At 42.4% G+C, this 20,511-nt stretch overlaps 1 protein-coding gene across 4 annotated transcripts; it reads right to left on the bottom strand.

Moving 5' to 3' along the window:
- Positions 1–3,799: 3,799 nt before the first annotated feature.
- LOC115165420 (keratin, type II cytoskeletal cochleal) lies at positions 3,800–9,534 on the bottom strand. 4 transcript variants are annotated; one of them, XM_029718511.1, is made up of 8 exons: positions 8,802–9,534; positions 6,488–6,696; positions 6,247–6,403; positions 5,982–6,146; positions 5,625–5,750; positions 5,283–5,503; positions 5,039–5,118; positions 3,800–4,921 (listed from the first exon to the last, which is right to left on the bottom strand). In XM_029718511.1, exons 1-8 carry the CDS (start codon positions 9,414–9,416, stop codon positions 4,656–4,658), a joined length of 1,839 nt encoding a protein of 612 aa, XP_029574371.1. In that variant the 5' UTR covers positions 9,417–9,534; the 3' UTR covers positions 3,800–4,655. The 4 variants fall into 4 exon arrangements, with proteins under 4 accessions (XP_029574371.1, XP_029574372.1, XP_029574373.1 ...); XM_029718512.1 differs by having other exon boundaries at positions 5,045–5,118; positions 8,802–9,416; XM_029718513.1 differs by having other exon boundaries at positions 3,800–4,807; positions 5,045–5,118; positions 8,802–9,416.
- Positions 9,535–20,511: the final 10,977 nt, after the last annotated feature.

Genomic DNA, 20,511 nt, shown 5'->3' with positions numbered 1-20,511 from the left:
AATTTGTGCTACAAATGCTAAAAAGATAGCTTTTGAAACAGTGGCCAGGTAAACAAAACCAATGCATGGAGTGCGGTCATACCTTGTCCATAGACTGCTTACACAGGGTAAGAAAACAATGTCATTTTGTAATTTGGATTAACTTTCCCTTTAATAACTTGGTGGTTAACTAGATTATAGTGAGGATAGATTCCTCTATGTTGTGTTACAGGCCTTGACGATGTGTCATTACATTTGGCTATTTTGTGGTTTGAAATCTAATTCTTCACAAGTCAGCTCACACTTTGACATTGCAAAGAGCCGTTCACCTCTGATGGCATCTTGTTTTCCTGGTTGCTAAAATTCTAATAGTTTGCTTAATTTCAGTTTATGTGGCAAAACAAGAAAGAATCGTGTTGAGAATCATTGTACCATATAAAACACTGAAATATATTTTCCATAAACAAATATGTTGTATTTTCAGCTGGTGTACAAAACCGAATGTAAAAGACACAAAAACAAAACTCAGGAAGCATAGATCTATCGCTTTTTAGACTTGCTTTCAATGAGAATGACAGATCTGTAACATGTACGCTGGGAGTCAGAAAGCAAGTGCAGGTGGTGAGTTTAATAATAAACAGACCATAATGCCACTATAACAACCACGCGTCATGTACAGACATGACACACATAGCCAATACTGCCTGGGGACTGGAACTAAGGGAGTGACAGATATAGGGGAGGTAATCAGTGAAGTGATGGAGTCCAGGTGTGACTAATGATGAAGCGCAGGTGCGTGTGATGATGAATGCCAGGTGCGCGTAATGATGAATGCCAGGTGCGCGTAATGATGAATGCCAGGTGCGTGTGATGATGAATGCCAGGTGCGCGTAATGATGAATGCCAGAGGTTGTAATCTGAATATAGGGGAAAAGGCCATTTCTAAACATGGCGCAAGCCATTCTAACTAATCTGTTGGAAAAACAGTTAGGATTTAAGTACAACTTTTGTATTACTGAATCCTTTAGTGAGAGGGTCAATGCTTTCTTATTTAATCATTTCAGCCCTCCGAATTCATATTCATTATATAAATTGTCACGTTTAATTTTTGGTCTTTCTTGCTGTTCCAAACCAAATGTAATATTTTTTGTTCATATATTTTAAAAAACAAGTTGTTTGGTGTAGTCCATGCCTTAAGTAAATAGGTAAACTGGGATATGACTAAAGAATTAATCACGGTGATTTTTCAACAAATGCTACCTTTCCATGGTAGCAAGATCCTATCTATTTTTGATACATTTCTGTAAGAATGTATTGCTGTTCGATCGTTTCTTTCTTTCGGATATAAATACCGAGTATGTCCACTTCACTGTCGGACCTTTTTATTGGTAAACTACACGGTAATGAAAAATGTACATTTTTTTGCGATCCAATATGTTATATGGTACAGTTCTCATGCAGTTGAAGTCGGAAGTTTACATACACTTAGGTTGGAATCAATAAAACTTGTTTTTCAACCATCCACATATTTCTTGTTAACAAACTATAGTTTTGGCAAGTCGGCTAGGACATCTACTTTGTGCATGACACAAGTAATTTTTCCAACATTTGTTTACAGACAGATTATTTCACTTAAAGTTCACTGTATCACAATTCCAGTGGGTCAGAAGTTTACATACACAAAGTTGACTGTGCCTTTAAACAGCTTGGAGAATTCCAGAAAATGATGTCATGGCTTTAGATGCTTCTGATAGGCTAGTTGACATCATTTGAGTCAATTGGAGGTGTACCTGTGGATGTATTTCAAGGCCTACCTTCAAACTCAGTGCCTCTTTGCTGACATCATGGGAAAATCAAAAGAAATCAGGCAAGAACTCAGAAACAAAACTCTAGACCTCCACAAGTTTGGTTCATCCTTGGGAGCAATTTCCAAACGCCTGAAGGTGAAGGAAAAAGGAAACTGCACACTGCTCTTTCCTTCACCTTGTTCAACTGTTACCTGCAAAAAAGATTGCTCAGATGTGCAAGTGGCTTTTGAATTTCCAAATGCCTGAAGGTACCACGTTCATCTGCACAAACTTTAGTACGCAAGTATAAACACCATGGGACCACGCAGCCGTCATACTGCTCAGGAAGGAGACGCGTTCTGTCTCCTAGAGATGAACATACTTTGGTGCGAAAAGTGCAAATCAATCCCAGAACAACAGCAAAGGACCTTGTGAAGATGCTGGAGGAAACAGGTACAAAAGTTTCTATATGCACAATAAAACCAGTCCTATATTGACATAACCTGAAAGGCCGCTCAGTAAGGAAGAAGCCACTGCTCCAAAACCTCCATAAAAAAGTCAGACTACGGTTTGAAACTGCACATGGGGACAAAGATTGTACTTTTTGGAGAAATGTCCTCTTGTCTGATGAAACAAAAATAAAACTGTTTGGCCATAATGACCACCGTTATGTTCGGATGAAAAAGGGGGACGCTTGCAAGCCGATGAACACCATCCCAACCGTGAAGCACGGGTGTGGCAGCATCATGTTATGGGGGTGCTTTGCTGCAGGAGGGACTGGTGTACTTCACAAAATAGATGGCATCATGAGGTAGGAAAATTATGTGGATATATTGAAGCAACATCTCAAGACTTCAGTCAGGAAGTTAAAGCTTGGTCACAAATGGGTCTTCCAAGTGGACAATGACCCCAAGCATAACTGAAAAATTGTGTGCGAGGAAGGATGCCTACAAACCTGACTCAGTTACACCAGCTCTGTCAGGAGGAATGGGCCAAAATTCATCTATCTTATTGTGGGAATCTTGTGGAAGGCTACCCGAAACGTTTGACCCAAGTTAGACAATTTAAAGGAAATGCTACCAAGTACTAATTGAGTGTATGTAAACTTCTGACCCACTGGGAATGTGGTGACAGTAATAAAAGCTGAAATATCTCCACTATTATTCTGACATTTCACATTGTTAAAATAAAGTGGTGATCCTAACTGACCTAAGACAGGGAATTTTTTACTAGGATTAAATGTCAGGAATTGTTAAAAACTGAGTTTAAATGTATTTGACTAAGGTGTATCCAGACAGGTGAGTGAGATTATCTCGATCCTCTTTGAGGCTGTTGAGTGTTCCAAATTGCAGATTTAAAAGAGAACTTGACCATATTATTTTTAAGCCTGTGGCAGCAGGTAGCCTAGTGGTTAGAGTGTTGGGCCAGTAACTGAAAGGTTGCTAGATCTTTTCCCTGAGCTGACAAGGTAAAAATCTGTCATTTTAACTCTGAACAAGGCAGATACTCACTGTTCCTAGGCCGTCATTGAAAAAAATAATTTGTTCTTAACTGACTTGCAAAGTTAAATAAAGGTAAAATAAAAAAAGCCCTGGATTTCTAGCCCGTTGATATTATTGTTGGATCTAATTTTAATAGCTAGCATTTCGATGGTCATAATAAACACATATGCCGATAATGGACAACCTTGTTTCACTCCTCTTGACAGTTTAATACTTTATGAGAAGTAGCCATTATTTACTATTTTACACCTGGGGTTACTATACATAACTTTAACCTATTTTATAAGAGATTCTCCAAAATTGAAATAGTCCAGGCATTTATATATCAATTCTAGTCGTGCTTTATCAATGGCCTTTTCAAAATCAGCTGTGAATACCAATACAAATACAAAGAGTTAATTTACAAGTAAGGTAACTCTTTGTGGACTTTAAAAGTGTGGTTGCTTTTAGTAATGCTATCAGCCCTGTCAGTAATGTCATTGTGTCTATCTTGAACAGATGTAGTAAGAAGAGAAAGAATGAACACAAGTATTTTATAGAACTCCGATTTATTCACAATGTTTTGGTTGTACATGATCAATAACATTCAATAAATCTGGATGTACCAGTCAGAATGAAAAGAAAACACTGTTTGCAAACATCAGTGGAGAACCCATTGTCCCTATGATAGGGAGAGTTAAGAGTTAATGCTAGATTATTTACCTCAGAGCAAAGGGCGACACTTTAGTATGGCTGCTTATGTTGATCTCCTGGCATTCCCCACAATGCATAGCAATATGGGGGCAGCGAAGCAGTGGGGGTGGGGGGTTGGGAGGGGGGAGGGTGTACTCTGTACTTGTCAGCTGTGTTAACATTGAGTGAACAGCAAGGCACCTCTCTGCCAGGCCCATTTGGAGGCTATGTGTGCAAAGGGAACCTACTGTTGCCTTATGAAGATGCAGCACTGTCAACCAATATTGTGTCTCCATGACAGGCACCATCCAGCAACTAAAAGACAGCCAGGCTGAATGTAGAGTGAGAAGACTCACTTCTCTGCTGCCGGTTCTTACTCTCTCTCTGCCTCCATCTTTGTTAGTGTATGTTCTGAATCTGTGAGGGACAGGATACTCAGCGCAGGAATAAATCACATGAAATATTGGGCTGGAAAAGATCTGTCAGCTGCATTCAAAGTGCATCCTCTGATGTGTATCTAGTATTTCCTATCAGCCAGTAACTATGGGGCATATGCAGCTAAGGGGGTCAAACCACCCTGGGTTATAATGTAGATCAATAGATGCTCTGTGCCTGCATGTGACAGGAGGAGTTTGTAACTTGCTTTGGTTGTCGAGGAAGAGAGGGAGAGGAGGAGGTGAAGGGGAGGTGGGGACAGCCAGACAGACTTCTGTGTTTAGAAGCGTCTGGATGAGGAGGTCATGGAGGAACGGGACATGGAGACACCACCACCACCGCCGCCGCTGCTCATGCCGAATCCGCTGCCGCCACCGCCGCCCATGCCGAATCCGCTGCCGCCACCGCCGCCCATGCCGAATCCACCGCCGCCACTGCTGCTCATGCCGAAGCCGCTGCTGCTTTTCATGGACATGCCACTGCCACCGCCATATCCGAAGCCACCTCCACCGCCTCCACCACCACCACCCATGCCGAATCCACCGCCTGGGAGAGGAAGATGAAAGGGGCGAAGTCAGTACTTGGACTAATCAGACAGATTGTCTTCACTGTTATCCTTTTCTTGACTAACTGAATTTAAATGCATATGTATGAGGTTCTTACCGCCACCACCACCACCGCCGCTGCTGGAGGTCTGTACGTGGATGGTTGCAATTCCACCTCCAGTTCCACCTCCGGTAATCCTTTGAAGAGATTCATAGATTAGTTGACATGATCCACTAAGCATATACTACAGTGAAAGAGTTGACTTCATTTAAAAGATTTTCAATTACTTCTGTTGTGCCTTTCCTATCCATGCATTTGGTACGTTTTGTTTCACGATCTCTTTATTTGATCGTGTAATTACCTGCTCTCCTCTCCTTCCAGTAGTTTCCTGTAGGTGGCGATCTCAATGTCCAGGGCAAGTTTGACGTTCATCAGCTCCTGGTACTCGCGCACCTGCCGGGCCATGTCCTGCTTGGCTCTCTGGAGGGCATCCTCCAGGTCCCTGATGCGGAGCTTGGCGTCCTTCACCGCCATCTCCCCACGCTCCTCAGCCTCGGCGATCTGGTTCTCCAGGTTGGCACGCTACAAGGTAAAAGAAAGACAAGATCAGAAATCAGATTGATATTTTCACTTAATGGAATATTAGTGTCGTGCCAGACCTGATACTATTTTGAATTGGCCGTCATTTGCCAACCTACTGTACCTGTCCTTTGACGTTTTCGATCTCGTTTTGGAGACGGCTGATCATACGGTTCAGCTCAGCCATCTCTGCCTTGGTGTTGCGCAGATCATCACCATGTTGTCCTGCAGTGGACTGCATCTCTTCAAACTGGAGGAATAGAGGCCCAGGCATGAGTCAGTGTGAATCCTATTTGTTTTTATGTACTGTACCTAATTAAAGGAAATCTATAGAAATCAGTGGAATGGCATCAAACCATGTGTTTGATGTATTTGATACCATTCCACTCATTCCGCTCCTGCCATTACTACGCACCCATCCTCCCCAATAAAGGTTGCCACCAACCTCCTGTGATAGAAATATACTGAAGTCTCCTCATACCTTCTGCTTGTACCATGACTCGGCCTCAGCTCTGCTGCGGTTGGCGATGTCCTCATACTGGGCACGCACTTCAGCCACGATGGAGTCCATGTCCAGGTTACGGCTGTTGTCCATCTCAACCACCACTGAGGTGTCCTTGATCTGTCCCTGCAGCTCACTCAGCTCCTGGAGAGAGAGAAGGAGATAGGAGGAAGTCAGGAAAGCCATAATGTGGATTAAAAAAAATTCAAATGCAAAGCTTATTGTATTTTGACATGGTCCTCACCGCTTCATAGATGGCCCTGAGGAAGTTGATCTCATCCTGAAGGGAGTCGACCCTGGCCTCCAGCTCAACCTTGTTCATGTAGGCGCCATCAACATCCTTCTTGAGGAGGACAAACTCATTCTCCACTGAGGCACGCTTGTTGATTTCATCTTCATATCTACAAAACACATTGCATATGGTTATATGGGGCCAGCATTTAGGACAGTTAGAGCATCCATACAACGTCTGGTGTCGAACTCACTTGTTCTTGAAGTCCTCCACCAGACCCTGCATGTTCATCAGCTCTCCTTCCAGCTTGACCTTCTCTCCTCCCAGGCCGTCCAGCTGTCTGCGCAGGTTGGCGATATAGGCCTCGAACATGGCATCGATGTTGGAGCGGGTGGTTGTCTGGTCCTGCAGGAGGCTCCACTTGGTCTCCAGCATTTTGTTCTGCTGTTCCAGGAAGCGTACCTGTGTGTTGTGATGCAAATAGAACAGTTACAATCAGGTGTCATATTTCCAACTACAACCAGGGTTGCACACGTCTTCCACTACAGAATACCAATCCGTGTTATCTAATATTATATCACCTTGTATCATGTGATGTAGAAGCCACCGTGCTTCTACATCTGTTTTGCTTGCTGTTTGGGGTTTTAGGCTGGGTTTCTGTATAGCACTTTGTGACATCAGGTGATATAAAAAGGGCTTTATAAATACATTTAATTGATTGATTTGATTGATATGCAATGCCATATGAGTTGCCTTGGTAACATCTCCCTGGCAATGTTAACTTGTGTATTTATTTTGTGTCTCAAGACTTGCATTCACTTAGTTAATGAAGACGGTATGCTTGTAGTTGTTTATTGGGTCTCAGACAAAGCTGCCGTTCTCCTACACCTCTGTATAAAAGGACTGTCTTGCACACGCAGCCCTCTGTGGGCCCTTGTTGGCAGGTACTGAGCTGAGTTCTTTCCTCAGGGCTGGGGCGGACAGGAAGACATCCATCCACTTTATATCTCTCTGTACTATAAGTGTGTTCTGTTCTAGTGAGGTCATGTTGCCTTGACTTGCCATAACTTGAACAAGTTTCAACAGTTTCCTGCTTGCAGAAGATTCCTTCCATGTGAGGTACATGGGCGAGGCTGCACATCCCTGAGGAGAGAGGGAGTCTTAGCCTGCCACACCCGAGCCAATCCTCCCTTATTATCACCAATGGCAAGCCCCAGCAGATATGGCTGGGTTGCCCCGCCTTAGCCTGAGGTGGAATGGTCTAGTGAATGAACTTGCCTGCTGCCACACCCTGTAATTATAAGACATTATTCTACAGAATCTGAGAATTACCTGCCTGAGAGCATTTACTGTCCTGTTTTGGTAAAACAACCCATTTGGCAAAGTCTTCATTGATTTACATTTGGTTGAGTTACGAAATTAAGGGTTTATTAAATACAAATGTTTAGCAGAAGAAAGACAAATGAGATGACTGAATTTGATCTGTTCAACCGTCCAGAAAAAAAGCAGGTCCGTGTCGGTGAAAAGATGCATTTTCACTAACAGGGTGAGGCTAGGTGATTTCTATCTCTCCCTTGAGAAGATGTCTTGATCTTCACTATTGTCCATACCATCGTAGTCTGAAATATTAAAGTATTTAGGAACAACCTCTAACACAACTTGCTGTTTCAGACAGATTGATAAAGTATATTATTAGCCATATTAACTTCAAACTCTTGCAGGTGGGTCTCTGCCAGTTCTGAGGGAGAGAGGAGAAACTCTCAGGTGCACTACTCACACAGCATTCTATTGAAAGCCAGTGAGTCCCTTCCTGCTGCCATGGGAATGGGGCTATAACCTGATCCCGTCCCTCACTCCACTCAGAGTGGGCCTGTGGTTATAGGATCTGCCTGGGCTAGGGTTTCCAAACTCACCCCCCTCTAACTCACAGAGCCAGGGCAATTACAGTCTAACAAAACTACTTAAGCAGTGATGTGCTTTCAGTTTCAATGCAACAGGCTGCACATTGGAACTTTGACCACCTGTGACAAGGTGATATGCCCCTGTTTTTACATTAAGGTAAAGGATACACCCTTGTTTTTACATTAAGGTAGAGTATACGCCCGTCTATACATTAAGGTAAAGGATAAGACCCTTGTTAATACTTTAAGGCAAAGGATGCAGCCACTACAGCATTCAGTGTATTTGTTTTCACAGCCACTCCTAACTGGTTCCTATATGGTTAGGATTTCCGGGTGTTGCATAATGAGTGGCTGTGAAATATTTAATGAGCCCTACAATAGCGTACAACAGACACAGTCTTGCAGCTATTCAAGCGTGCTATTTGCAACCTGTACCATAAAACAATATCCCAGCCATCAATTGCTATTGCAGATACTTTGCAGTATCTCTTTGCAGTATCTGATTTGTAGTATACTGTATCTGCATCCTGTCTACGCTGGCATATGGTAGATGATGATCAATGCAGTGTATTTAATTTACTTGGACAGGCCCATAGTTATGGCATACTTAATACTTTTAACATCCTGTTAGACGAAAGGGCTTTCAGAGAATAGAACAGTACTGACCTTGTCAATGAAGGAGGCGAAGCGGTTGTTGAGGCCCTTGATCTGTTCTTTCTCTTGGGTACGGACGGTCTGGATGTTGGGGTCGATCGCCAGGTTGAGGGGGGCTAGCAGGCTTGTGTTGACTGTGACAGCTGTGATTGGGGCGAAGCCACCGCCGCCGCCGCCACCCATGCCGAAGCCTCCACCGCCGCCACCCATGCCGAAGCCTCCACCGCCGCCGCCCATGCCGAAGCCTCCACCGCCGCCGCCCAGGCCGAAGCCTCCACCGCCGCCGCCCAGGCCGAAGCCTCCACCGCCGCCGCCCATGCCGAAGCCTCCACCTCCACCGCCACCGCCCATGCCACCGCCCATGCCTCCACCACCACTCCTGTAGCTGTAGCTGGAGACTCCTCCACCACCACCGCCCAGGCCGAAGCCTCCTCCACCACTGCCGCCTACAGAGCGTCTAACCGACGAGCTGCTCATACGGCTGGAGCCCATGGGAACTGCTGAAGAGGAGAAGCTGGAGAAGCTCTTCCTCACACTACCGCCGCCGCCGCCACCGCCGGAGCTGAATCCTCTGCTGGAGCCGAAGCCTCCGCTCATGCTGCCACTGCTCTTGAAACTGATGCTCATGGCTGCAGCTGTTCTGGTCCTCTGAGGGGGGTAGTAGAAATGGAGTGAGACAGAGAGGATTGGTGGTGCAGGTGATCTCACTAAGAGGAAAGTCAAGTCCCTCTGAGTGACTGCTCTCTGGAGGCGGCTGGCTTATATTTCCCTCTCAAGGGGTGGGTCTGCATGGCACAGGGCTCCTCCCCAGCATCTGCCTGCCTCCTAGTTCTCTCATCTGCAGGCTGAGGGGTTGGAGCGACCCAGCTCGTCAGACGGGTAGCCGCTGTAAACTAATCAGGCTTCCGGCACACCCAGGTGCACACACAGAGAAATGGCAAACCCATTCAGTTATTTCCGGGGGAGAGGGGGAAGGGAGGTTTCTCAGAGTCATTACCTTCTCATGTGGATTGAAGACTAAATGTTCATCACATAATTTAATCTGGGGTTTTGTGCATGGTGATATGCAAAGGTCAGCTACTCTGCATGATTGAGCAAAGGCTAATATCTGCATGGACTGTATAGGATAGGATAGTATAGCCTGCCGGTTGTGTTGGAATTGTTGAATGTGTAACGTTTGCTGAAGAGACTGTACCACGCTTCTTAATCTCTCATCAGAAGAGGCTATCAACTCACTCATCCCCACGGAGACAGAGACTAAAACTGTCTGGAAAACACAAACACTTCTCTGTTCCCTCTACTCAATGCCTCACTCATGGATACACAGACTGGATTGGTCGTCCGGGAGACTGGTCGTATCAAAATGCCTAAGAATAGTTCACTGTTTTGTTCACATTTATCAGTGTTTGTTAGGACCTGTGACATTTTTATTTACAGATTGATAAATCCCTAACTACAATGTAGGTTTCATCTCTGCACCCCTTCCCTAAGGGTTGTTCTTACACCGTAGAAATGTATGACACTACATTCTGGTCAGCAAGTTCTGTAGGTGGTGTTACAGTGCTGGGAGGAATGTAACTGCCTGCCTCTGTCTCAGCCTGTCTCTTCTATGTTTACTGTCTTGGTTACAGGGAGTTGTTCTGGAGTTACTCTTGATCTTGGTTGAGGGAATGACAAAAGTTTGAAAAAGAGTTGAACTGTGGGAGGGCAATGGAGATAAGGAGGGGATGCAGAAAAGGCATAGAAGAAGACTAACTTTATTGTAGGCTTAGACAATATAAGAGTTATATATTTATAATTGTAATCCTTGTGTTGCTATAGTTACCTTGTGAAGTCAAAACACTGTAAGCTCAGTGCTGTGGGGACACATACAGATGTAGGATCTTAATTTGATCACTATTTTGTTCCTGATCATTTTTCTGCACCGCGGGAACTGCAAACTTGTAGTGTATTCAAGGTTTAAAAGGTTTCTAAAGTTAAAAAATAAAAAATGTTTCATTGAAATTTCCACTTTAAAATATCAGACTTGATTTGCCCTAAAGAAAAATGTATTAACCCCTTCAAAAATTGTCCATTAATTATAATCCACATAATGATATACATTTCCTGTTGCTGCAGGATTATTTTCCTGCTGTAGCAAACTGGCTCAAATTAATATTCTACAGCTGTACTGTAAGTCATTTGATCCACTGAGAGAACCAGGGAAACAAAGCATAGAGATAAATATTTACTCTGGGGGAGTTATTGAGTTGTTGGTGTTCTGAATACATTTTTATGAAGTAAGGAAGGTGCTTTTGGCGCAGTTTACTGGAACTTTGACAGTAATATGATAACAGAAATAACAACAAGGCTATGATTCGTTTTTTATTCTGACAAGTACCTTACTATTAGACATCTGATTTATTTATTGGCTCATATTCTCCTGGTGAAAGGCATAGGAGTGAAGCTAGCATGATAAGGTGAGCTGGTAGCATGCCCCAAGCCTTCCAGTCATCATCTACGAAGGGGTGTTCAACTCTTACCCTACTAGGTCCGGAACCTTCTGGTTTTCTGTTATACCTGATAATTCATTGGACACACCTGGTGTCCCAGGTCTAAGTCAGTCCCTGATTAGAGGGGAACAATGAAAACAATTGAGTGGAACTGGATTGGAGGTTCAGAGTTGAGTTTGAAGGGATCTATGACATTGGCATTGTCTGTCTTCTGTGTCTAGCCCTGCTACTGTATGGGCTGCAATGGGAAAGCATACCACCTACCGCTTTGGTGCCAAAAGACGCTAACATCTTGAAAAGTTTTTGGGGGAGTCACACTATATGCAACATTCAGCAGTTTGTTATTATACTGTAAATAGTCCTATACCTTAAAGGCTATTTCTGGGTTACGAAATGCACTTTGTTGGTTTATTGTGCAAAAACGGGAAGCTTAAACATGGCAGAGTATCGCATTGACAGTTTAGAAGAAAGGACAGCGGTAGTGAAAATGAGAGGGAAATACTTGTTCAGACTTATTAAGCCATAGGTGGAGACATCCCTTTCTCCGTAGTACACCTAGAATGTCCGCAGGGTGCAAGTGAACTATGGGAGGGACACACCCTTCATGCCGTCACGCACACAGGGCTTTTCTCCCAAGCATGGTACTGTCAGAAAAGTGCAACATGATATCAGAGGCACTGTCAATGTCATATCAGTGTCAATGCCATGTCAATTTAAAAGGTCTGCATGATCTTTACAGTATGCTTGCATGCAAATGTACCTGTTTATTATCTATGCATAGTCACTTTACCCTTACCTACATGTACGAATTACCTTGACTAACCTATCCCCCCGCACATTTACTCGGTACCGGTAACCACTGTATATAGCCTCGTTATTGTTATGTAATGTTATTGTGTTACTTTTTATTTTATTTTTTACTTTAGTTTATTTAGTAAATATTTTCTTAACTCTATTTCTTGAACTGCGTTGTTGGTTAAGGGCTTATAAGTAAGCATTTCACGGTTAGGTCTACACCTGTTGTATTCAGCTCATGTGACAAATACAATTGGATTTGATTTGAATGCTTGTATACCCTCTCAATGTCTAATGACTGTATCATCTTAATGTTCCTGTATACCCTCTCAATGTCTAATGACTGTATCATCTTAATGTTCTTGTATACCCTCTCAATGTCTAATGACTGTATCATCTTAATGTCCCTGTATACCCTCTCAATGTCTAATGACTGTATCATCTTAATGTCCCTGTATACCCTCTCAATGTCTAATGACTGTATCATCTTAATGTCCATGTATACCCTCTCAATGTCTAATGACTGTATCATCTTAATGTTCCTGTATACCCTCTCAATGTCTAATGACTGTATCATCTTAATGTTCCTGTATACCCTCTCAATGTCTAATGACTGTATCATCTTAATGTTCCTGTATACCCTCTCAATGTCTAATGACTGTATCATCTTAATGTTCCTGTATACCCTCTCAATGTCTAATGACTGTATCATCTTAATGTCCCTGTATACCCTCTCAATGTCTAATGACTGTATCATCTTAATGTTCCTGTATACCCTCTCAATGTCTAATGACTGTATTATCTTAATGTTCATGTATACCCTCTCAATGTCTAATGACTGTATCATCTTAATGTTCCTGTATACCCTCTCAATGTCTAATGACTGTATCATCTTAATTTCCATGTATACCCTCTCAATGTCTAATGACTGTATCATCTTAATGTTCCTGTATACCCTCTCAATGTCTAATGACTGTATCATCTTAATGTTCCTGTATACCCTATCAATGTCTAATGACTATAGAATCGTAATCTGTAGTGGAGGCACTAGCTTTGGCACCATGGTCGTCACAATCAGGTCACAACATTTTATTTAATTGTATTCATTATCTCTTTGCACCTATTGTTGTTAACCTTCTTCAAAGATAGTAGATGGGATTCAGCCTATCACAGGATCTTAGAAGATCTTCTCAGCAATTACATGTGACAAGTTAGGTGGCCTTTTGGTACGGTATGTTGCTCTTGTTTCATTGAGAGCCCAGCTCAAATTCAGTTCATCTCCAGATACTTGGCAGGTTTTACTGAGAAAAGCTAGAGTGATTATTTGAGCAAAATGAGCCTCTGGCAGAATATGTACTGTTAAAATGGAGGAACTGTTTTGTTGCGGTCTGAATGAATCATTGCATCTCACACCTCCGCCAGCATTTTGGAGTTCTACCGTTAACTGAACATTCTAAAGCATAGGCCCTACTGTACACACATGGTGTTCAGGTCTGATAAGTAACACTGCTGGTCACTTTGGATAAAAGCGTTCACTAAATGGCATTTATTTGGGTATATTTTATACTCAAAATAGTCAAGGGTATACTTCCACTACAAGAATATGGAACTTGCCTATGGAGGAACTGCCCCTCCCTACCTTCAGGCTATGCTCAAAGCCTACACCCCATCCTTAGCAATCCATTCTGACACCTCTAGTGTCTTTGCCCTCCCACCCCTACGGGAGGACAGCGCCCACTCAGCCCAGTCTAAGGTATTCTCTGACCTGGCACCGCAATGGTGGAACTCAGCTTCCCCCTGAAGATAAGACAGCAGAGTCCCTGTCCATCTTCCTAAAACATCTGAAACTTAAATCATCTCACAGCAACCCCCCTTTTGTGAACTAATATTCACACTTACATTTTCCCCCTCTTACAAGCTCTGACTTTGCTGATTGCCACTTTATTAAGGAAAAATATACTTACTATGACTGTGATATGTGGTTGTACGAGCTAGCTATCTTAAGATGAGTTTACTAACTGTATGTTGCTCTGGATAAGAGCATATGCTAAATGACTAAAATGTACATATACATGTTGTACAGATACTTTACAGGCTTCAACATGAGATACTGTGTCTAATGTGGATGAATGTAAATAATCATCAAATACTTCCTAATGTGCCTGTATACCTTCTCAATGTCTTATGCCTGTAGCATCTTAATGTCCCTGTTTACCTTCTCAATGTCTAATGACTGTAGTAAATACCTTGCAATAGGCCTAAGTGTACCTGCACTCTCATGAACAAGAGTAATCCCAGATCAGCTCTACATTGCATCTGGATTCAGAACCACAATTACAACTCTAGTGAAGGAGACATTCTGATCAGATTGACTTCATTTCACCACCCTGTCTTCAAATTATGGGAGACTTCCGTTGGACAAGGCACATGAAAATGCTCTAAAGGGATTTGTATGGTCTCAGACCATAGACACCTGTGGTACTACATCTCTGCAGAGCATTGTGTCATTATGTTCACGTGAAAGTAAGTCCACTTCTTTATGTCAACGAAGGTCAGGGTCAGGATTAAGTATAAGGTTAGATACAAAAAAACCTCTCCTGCATGTTTCTTCCTATCAACCTCTGTAGGGGCAAAAATACCCCTCAGTCAGGCGGCTATAACTCTTGTAACTGTGGATGGGCGTTGTCTTTCCAGAGTCGTTAAAGTGACTTACTGCTGAGATAGAAGTGTCTTGTCAATCTCACCACAGAGACGAAAACAAGTATGTTACTATCGTTAATAGATCTTGCAAGCAATCAAACACAGGTGAAGCCACTCCCTATAGAAGTGATAAAAACATTTTAAATAGTTGGTTTTTATTGTCATACTATGGCATGTGCTTTCCCCCTAGGAGTTAGGCCTTAGGCGTTTATAAATATGAAATATTAAAATGATAGTAGATGTAAGAATGATACAACTAAAGGAGAAGCAGCCCTTGTTAAATCTGGTAAGTGAGACATACTGTTTGACATCAGAGAGAGCAGTACAGGAAAGGTTCAGAATACCTTTCTCGTGCTGCTAAGGTTCAGAATACCTTCCTCGTGCTGCTAAGGTTCAGAATACCTTCCTCGTGCTGCTAAGGTTCAGAATACCTTCCTCGTGCTGCTAAGGTTCAGAATACCTTCCTCGTGCTGATAAGGTTCAGAATACCTTCCTCGTGCTGCTAAGATTCAGAATACCTTCCTCATGCTGCTAAGGTTCAGAATACCTTCCTCGTGCTGCTAAGGTTCAGAATACCTTCCTCGTGCTGCTAAGGTTCAGAATACCTTCCTCGTGCTGCTAAGGTTCAGAATACCTTCCTCGTGCTGCTAAGGTTCAGAATACCTTCCTCGTGCTGCTAAGGTTCAGAATACCTTCCTCGTGCTGCTAAGGTTCAGAATACCTTCCTCGTGCTGCTAAGGTTCAGAATACCTTCCTCGTGCTGCTAAGGTTCAGAATACCTTCCTCGTGCTGCTAAGGTTCAGAATACCTTCCTCGTGCTGCTAAGGTTCAGAATACCTTCCTCGTGCTGCTAAGGTTCAGAATACCTTCCTCGTGCTGCTAAGGTTCAGAATACCTTCCTCGTGCTGATAAGGTTCAGAATACCTTCCTCGTGCTGCTAAGTTTCAGAATACCTTCCTCATGCTGCTAAGGTTCAGAATACCTTCCTTGTGCTGCTAAGGTTCAGAATACCTTTGTCATGCTGCTAAGGTTCAGAATACCTTCCTCGTGCTGCTAAGGTTCAGAATACCTTCGTCATGCTGCTAAGGTTCAGAATACCTTCGTCATGCTGCTAAGGTTCAGAATACCTTCCTCATGCTGCTAAGGTTCAGAATACCTTCCTCATGCTGCTAAGGTTCAGAATACCTTCCTCGTGCTGCTAAGGTTCAGAATACCTTCCTCATGCTGCTAAGGTTCAGAATACCTTTCACCTGCTAAAAAGGTTCAGAATACCTTCCTCTTACTGCTAAGGTTCAGAATACCTTCCTCTTACTGCTAAGTTTCAGAATACCTTCCTCATGCTGCTAAGGTTCAGAATACCTTCCTCTTGCTGCTAAGTTTCAAGACACCTTCCTTGTGCTGCTAACGTCTCATTTATGACGCTGCATTGTTTCTGCACTAACAGTGGACATTTGGGTGCAGAGACCCCAGTAGATGTAAAGACTAGGTACTTCAGATGAAATGTAACCGCTTCAAGACAACGCCCTTCTGAGCAATTCACTTTCTCATTGAAATTAGCTTTGATATATATTTCATTATAGAATGATTAAGGAGTGGGGTGGTTGAAGGTATCCTCCCTTGGGGAACGCTAGACTGTAAAGGATTGAACAAAAGAGAACATACATTCAGTATTCATAATGTAATGTGTAGAGAGGTGAATGGGGCAAGATTGACTCTTATTTGTCATAAGGGGAGAGGTTGACTGGTCATACAACAATTTCTTTGGTATTACAATGAGTCTGTGTAAAAGAAATCACCTTGATGAAGTCCCATTACCTGTGCCAAGGGACCACACCCACTCATACCCACCCAGCAGTTGGCATGGAGCAGACAAAGCTGTGCCTGGGACTGGCACAGGACCAGTGTCCCACAAATTAATGATGAAAGCCGGCAGTGCCCTGCCACACCCTGGCGGTGTTCTCTACAATTATGTGCATTAATACTGGCAGGTGTGTGTGTGTGCAATTCACACTGTATAACAACCACACTTCTGAAAGCGCTATCCTGAAATCCAGAATCTGCAATTGATTGACTACCGGCCTTTTAGTATTCTGAGATTCATTGATAAAACATCTGTGAAAGCTGTCTCCTTTGTGTATTTGCATTCCATATATGGGTCGAATGGCATGTCCTTAGTTCGTAGCTAGTTGTATAATTATATGAGACGTTTCCCATCAGCACCTGCTTTACATTTTTTATGGGTAGAATGTTAGACCATGTCGTGACGTACTATCGTTAATGTGATGACATGCTATTTTTTGAATAATTAACTATGTTTACAATTACGTGAATAAATTAATCCGGTAACTATTAACTCAGTAACCTGGGGCACCACGGGAAAAGTTTGTTTAATGAGTAACCAGTCATGACAACCATCAGCCTGAGGGTGGCCTTGCGGTCAAGTCGCCTTTGGCACATTATGAGTATCCCCTCAAGGTCTGTAGTACTACTGGTTCATGTGTTTGATAAACCAGAGAGTCCATTCACCTGGGTGTATCCCAAGCTTTGTCTATTGTAAGTTTACCACAACAAAAACTGCATTCCAAAAGCAAACGCTGACAGATCACCTGGAGATTCCAAATTTAGGCAAATTAGCATCACCTAACTTGCTCCAGGCTGTTGGTTGTTTGTGTGTGTCTGGCTAAATCAAATGAAAGTGTAATGGTCATGTACACAGTTTAGCAGGTGTTATATCGGTGCAGGAAAGGCTTATGTTCAACCTGGACTCAGGGGTAGAGGTAAGATAGTAAACATAAATCCAGGACACTCCAATTAGTATGATATGTTATACATTGTATGGTATGTAATCATTTGTGGATGTCATCCATTTCATACGATATGTTATGAATTTCAATCCGTACAATATGTTACAAATTTGCAAAGCACATGATAGGTTAGGAATTCCAATTTGTTGTGGCTAACGTTAGCTAGGTGTGTAACTTGAGCTAGGCTAGGGGTTAGGAGTTAAGGTTAGGGTTAACCTCTCTAGGGTAGGGGGCAGTATTTTCACATCCGGATAAAAAACGTACCCGATTTAATCTGGTTATTACTACTGCCCAGAAACTAGAATATGCATATAATTGTTTGATTTGGATAGAAAACACCCTAAAGTTTCTAAAACTGTTTGAATGGTGTCTGTGAGTATAACAGAACTCATATGGCAGGCAAAAACCTGAGAAGATTCCTTACAGGAAGTGCCCTCTCTGACCATTTCTTGGCCTTCTACACTCTCTTTATTGAAAACAGAGGATCTCTGCTGTAACGTGACACTTCCTACGGCTCCCATAGGCTCTCAGAAGGCGCCAGAACGTTGAATGATGACTTTGCAGCCCATGGCTGAAAAACAGTAGCGCATTTGGATAGTGGTCTATCTGAGAACAATGAGACGGGTGCACATGAAGAGTCCATTTTAGATTTTGAGTCTTTGAACGAAAACAGGGTTTCCCGGTCGGAATATTATCGCTTTTTTACGCGAAAAATTGCATAAAAATTGATTTTAAATAGCGTTTGACATGCTTCGAAGTACGGTAACGGAATATTTAGAATTTTTTTGTCACGATACGCGTCCGCGCGTCACCGTTCGGATAGTGTCTTGAACGCAAAAACAAAACAGAGGATATTTGAACATAACTATGGATTATTTTGAACCAAAACAACATTTGTGGATGAAGTAGAAGTCCTGGGAGTGCATTCTGAAGAAGAACAGCAAAGGTAATCCAATTTTTCTTATAGTAAATCTGAGTTTGGTGAGTGCCAAACTTGGTGGGTGTCAAAATAGCTAGCCCGTGATGGCGAGCTATCTACTCAGAATATTGCAAAATGTGCTTTTGCCGAAAAGCTATTTTAAAATCGGACATAGCGATCGCATAAAGGAGTTCTGTATCTATAATTCTTAAAATAATTGTTATGTTTTTTGTGAACGTTTATCGTGAGTAATTTAGTAAATTCACCGGAAGTTTGCGGTGGGTATGCTAGTTCTGAACGTCACATGCTAATGTAAAAAGCTGTTTTTTTATATAAATATGAACTTGATTGAACAAAACATGCATGTATTGTATAACATAATGTCCTAGGAGTGTCATCTGATGAAGATCATCAAAGGTTAGTGCTGCATTTAGCTGTGGTTTTGGTTTTTGTGACATTATATGCTAGCTTGAAAAATGGGTGTCTGATTATTTCTGGCTGGGTACTCTGCTGACATAATCTAATGTTTTGCTTTCGTTGTAAAGCCTTTTTAAAATCGGACAGTGTGGTTAGATTAACGAGAGTCTTGTCTTTAAAATGGTGTAAAATAGTCAACAAGTTAAATGTACACAGAGGGAAAGTGTCAGTAACATGCTTGTCAGTCTCTCCTGGCTCAAAGTTGAGGAGAGATTGACGGCATCACTATTGGTCTTTGTGCGATGTATTGATGTGTTGAAGGTACCGAGCTGTCTGTTCAAGCAGTTGGCACACAGTTCGGACACTCATCTGTACAATACAAGACATGCAGCCAGAGGTCTCTTCACAGTCCCCAGGTCCAGAACAGAGGCTGGGAAACGCACAGTATTAAATAGAGCCATAACTACAAGGAACTCTCTTCCATCCCAAGTAACTCAAGCTAGTTTCAAAAAACAGATTAAAGAACACCTTACTGCACAAAGGGGACTGTGAAGAGACACAGACATTTTATATATATTGTAGAGTGATTTTTACTGTAATATGTACAGTACCAGTCAAAAGTTTGGACACACCTACTCATTCAAGGGTTTTTCTTTATTTAAAATGTTTTCTGCATTGTAGAATAATAGTGAAGACATCTATGAAATACATAACTGTAAAATAACACATATGGAATCATGTAGTAACCAAAAAAGTGTTAAACAAATCAAAATATATTTTAGATTCTTCAAAGTAGTCACCCTTCGCCTTGACGGCAGCTTTTTTGCACACTCTTGGCATTCTCACAACCAGCTTCATGAGGAATACTTTTACAACAGTATTGAAGGAGTTCCCACATATGCTGAGCACGTGTTGTTGGCTGCTTTCACTCTGCGGTCCAACTCATCCCAAACCATCTCAATTGGGTTGAGGTCGGGTGACTGTGGAGTCTGGTCATCTGATGCAGCACTCCATCACTCTCCTTGGTCAAATAACCCTTACACAGCCTGGAGGTGTGTTTTGGGTCATTGTCCTGTTGAAAAGCAAATGATAGTCCCACTAAGTGCAAACCAGATGGGATGGTGTATCACTGCAGAATGCTGTGGTAGCCATGCTGGTTGGGCTAGGTGGGACGCTAGCGCCCCATCTCGACAACATCCGGTGAAATTGCAGAGCGTGAAATTCAAAATATAAAAATATAATATTTTTTTATATATTTTTAATATTAAACATTCATGAAAATACAAGTGTCATACATCATTTAAAAGCTTAACTCCTTGTTAATCCAGCCGCTTTGTCAGATTTCAAAAAGGCTTTACGGCGAAAGCATATACCATGCTATTATCTGACGACAGTGCCCTGCATACACCAGCATTAAAAACATTTTCCAAATCAGCAGAGGCATCACAAAGTTAGAAATAGCAATAAAATAAATCACTTACCTTTGAAGATCTTCCTCTGTTTGCAATCCCAAGGGTCCCAGCTACACAACAAATGGTTGTTTTTTTCGATAAAGTCCTTCTTTATATCCCAAAAAAGTCATTTGGCGCGTTTGA

This window comes from Salmo trutta, chromosome 28 (assembly GCF_901001165.1).
Source record: "Salmo trutta chromosome 28, fSalTru1.1, whole genome shotgun sequence".
Lineage (NCBI taxonomy): Eukaryota > Metazoa > Chordata > Actinopteri > Salmoniformes > Salmonidae > Salmo > Salmo trutta.
This window is presented reverse-complemented; position numbering and strand designations above follow the sequence as displayed.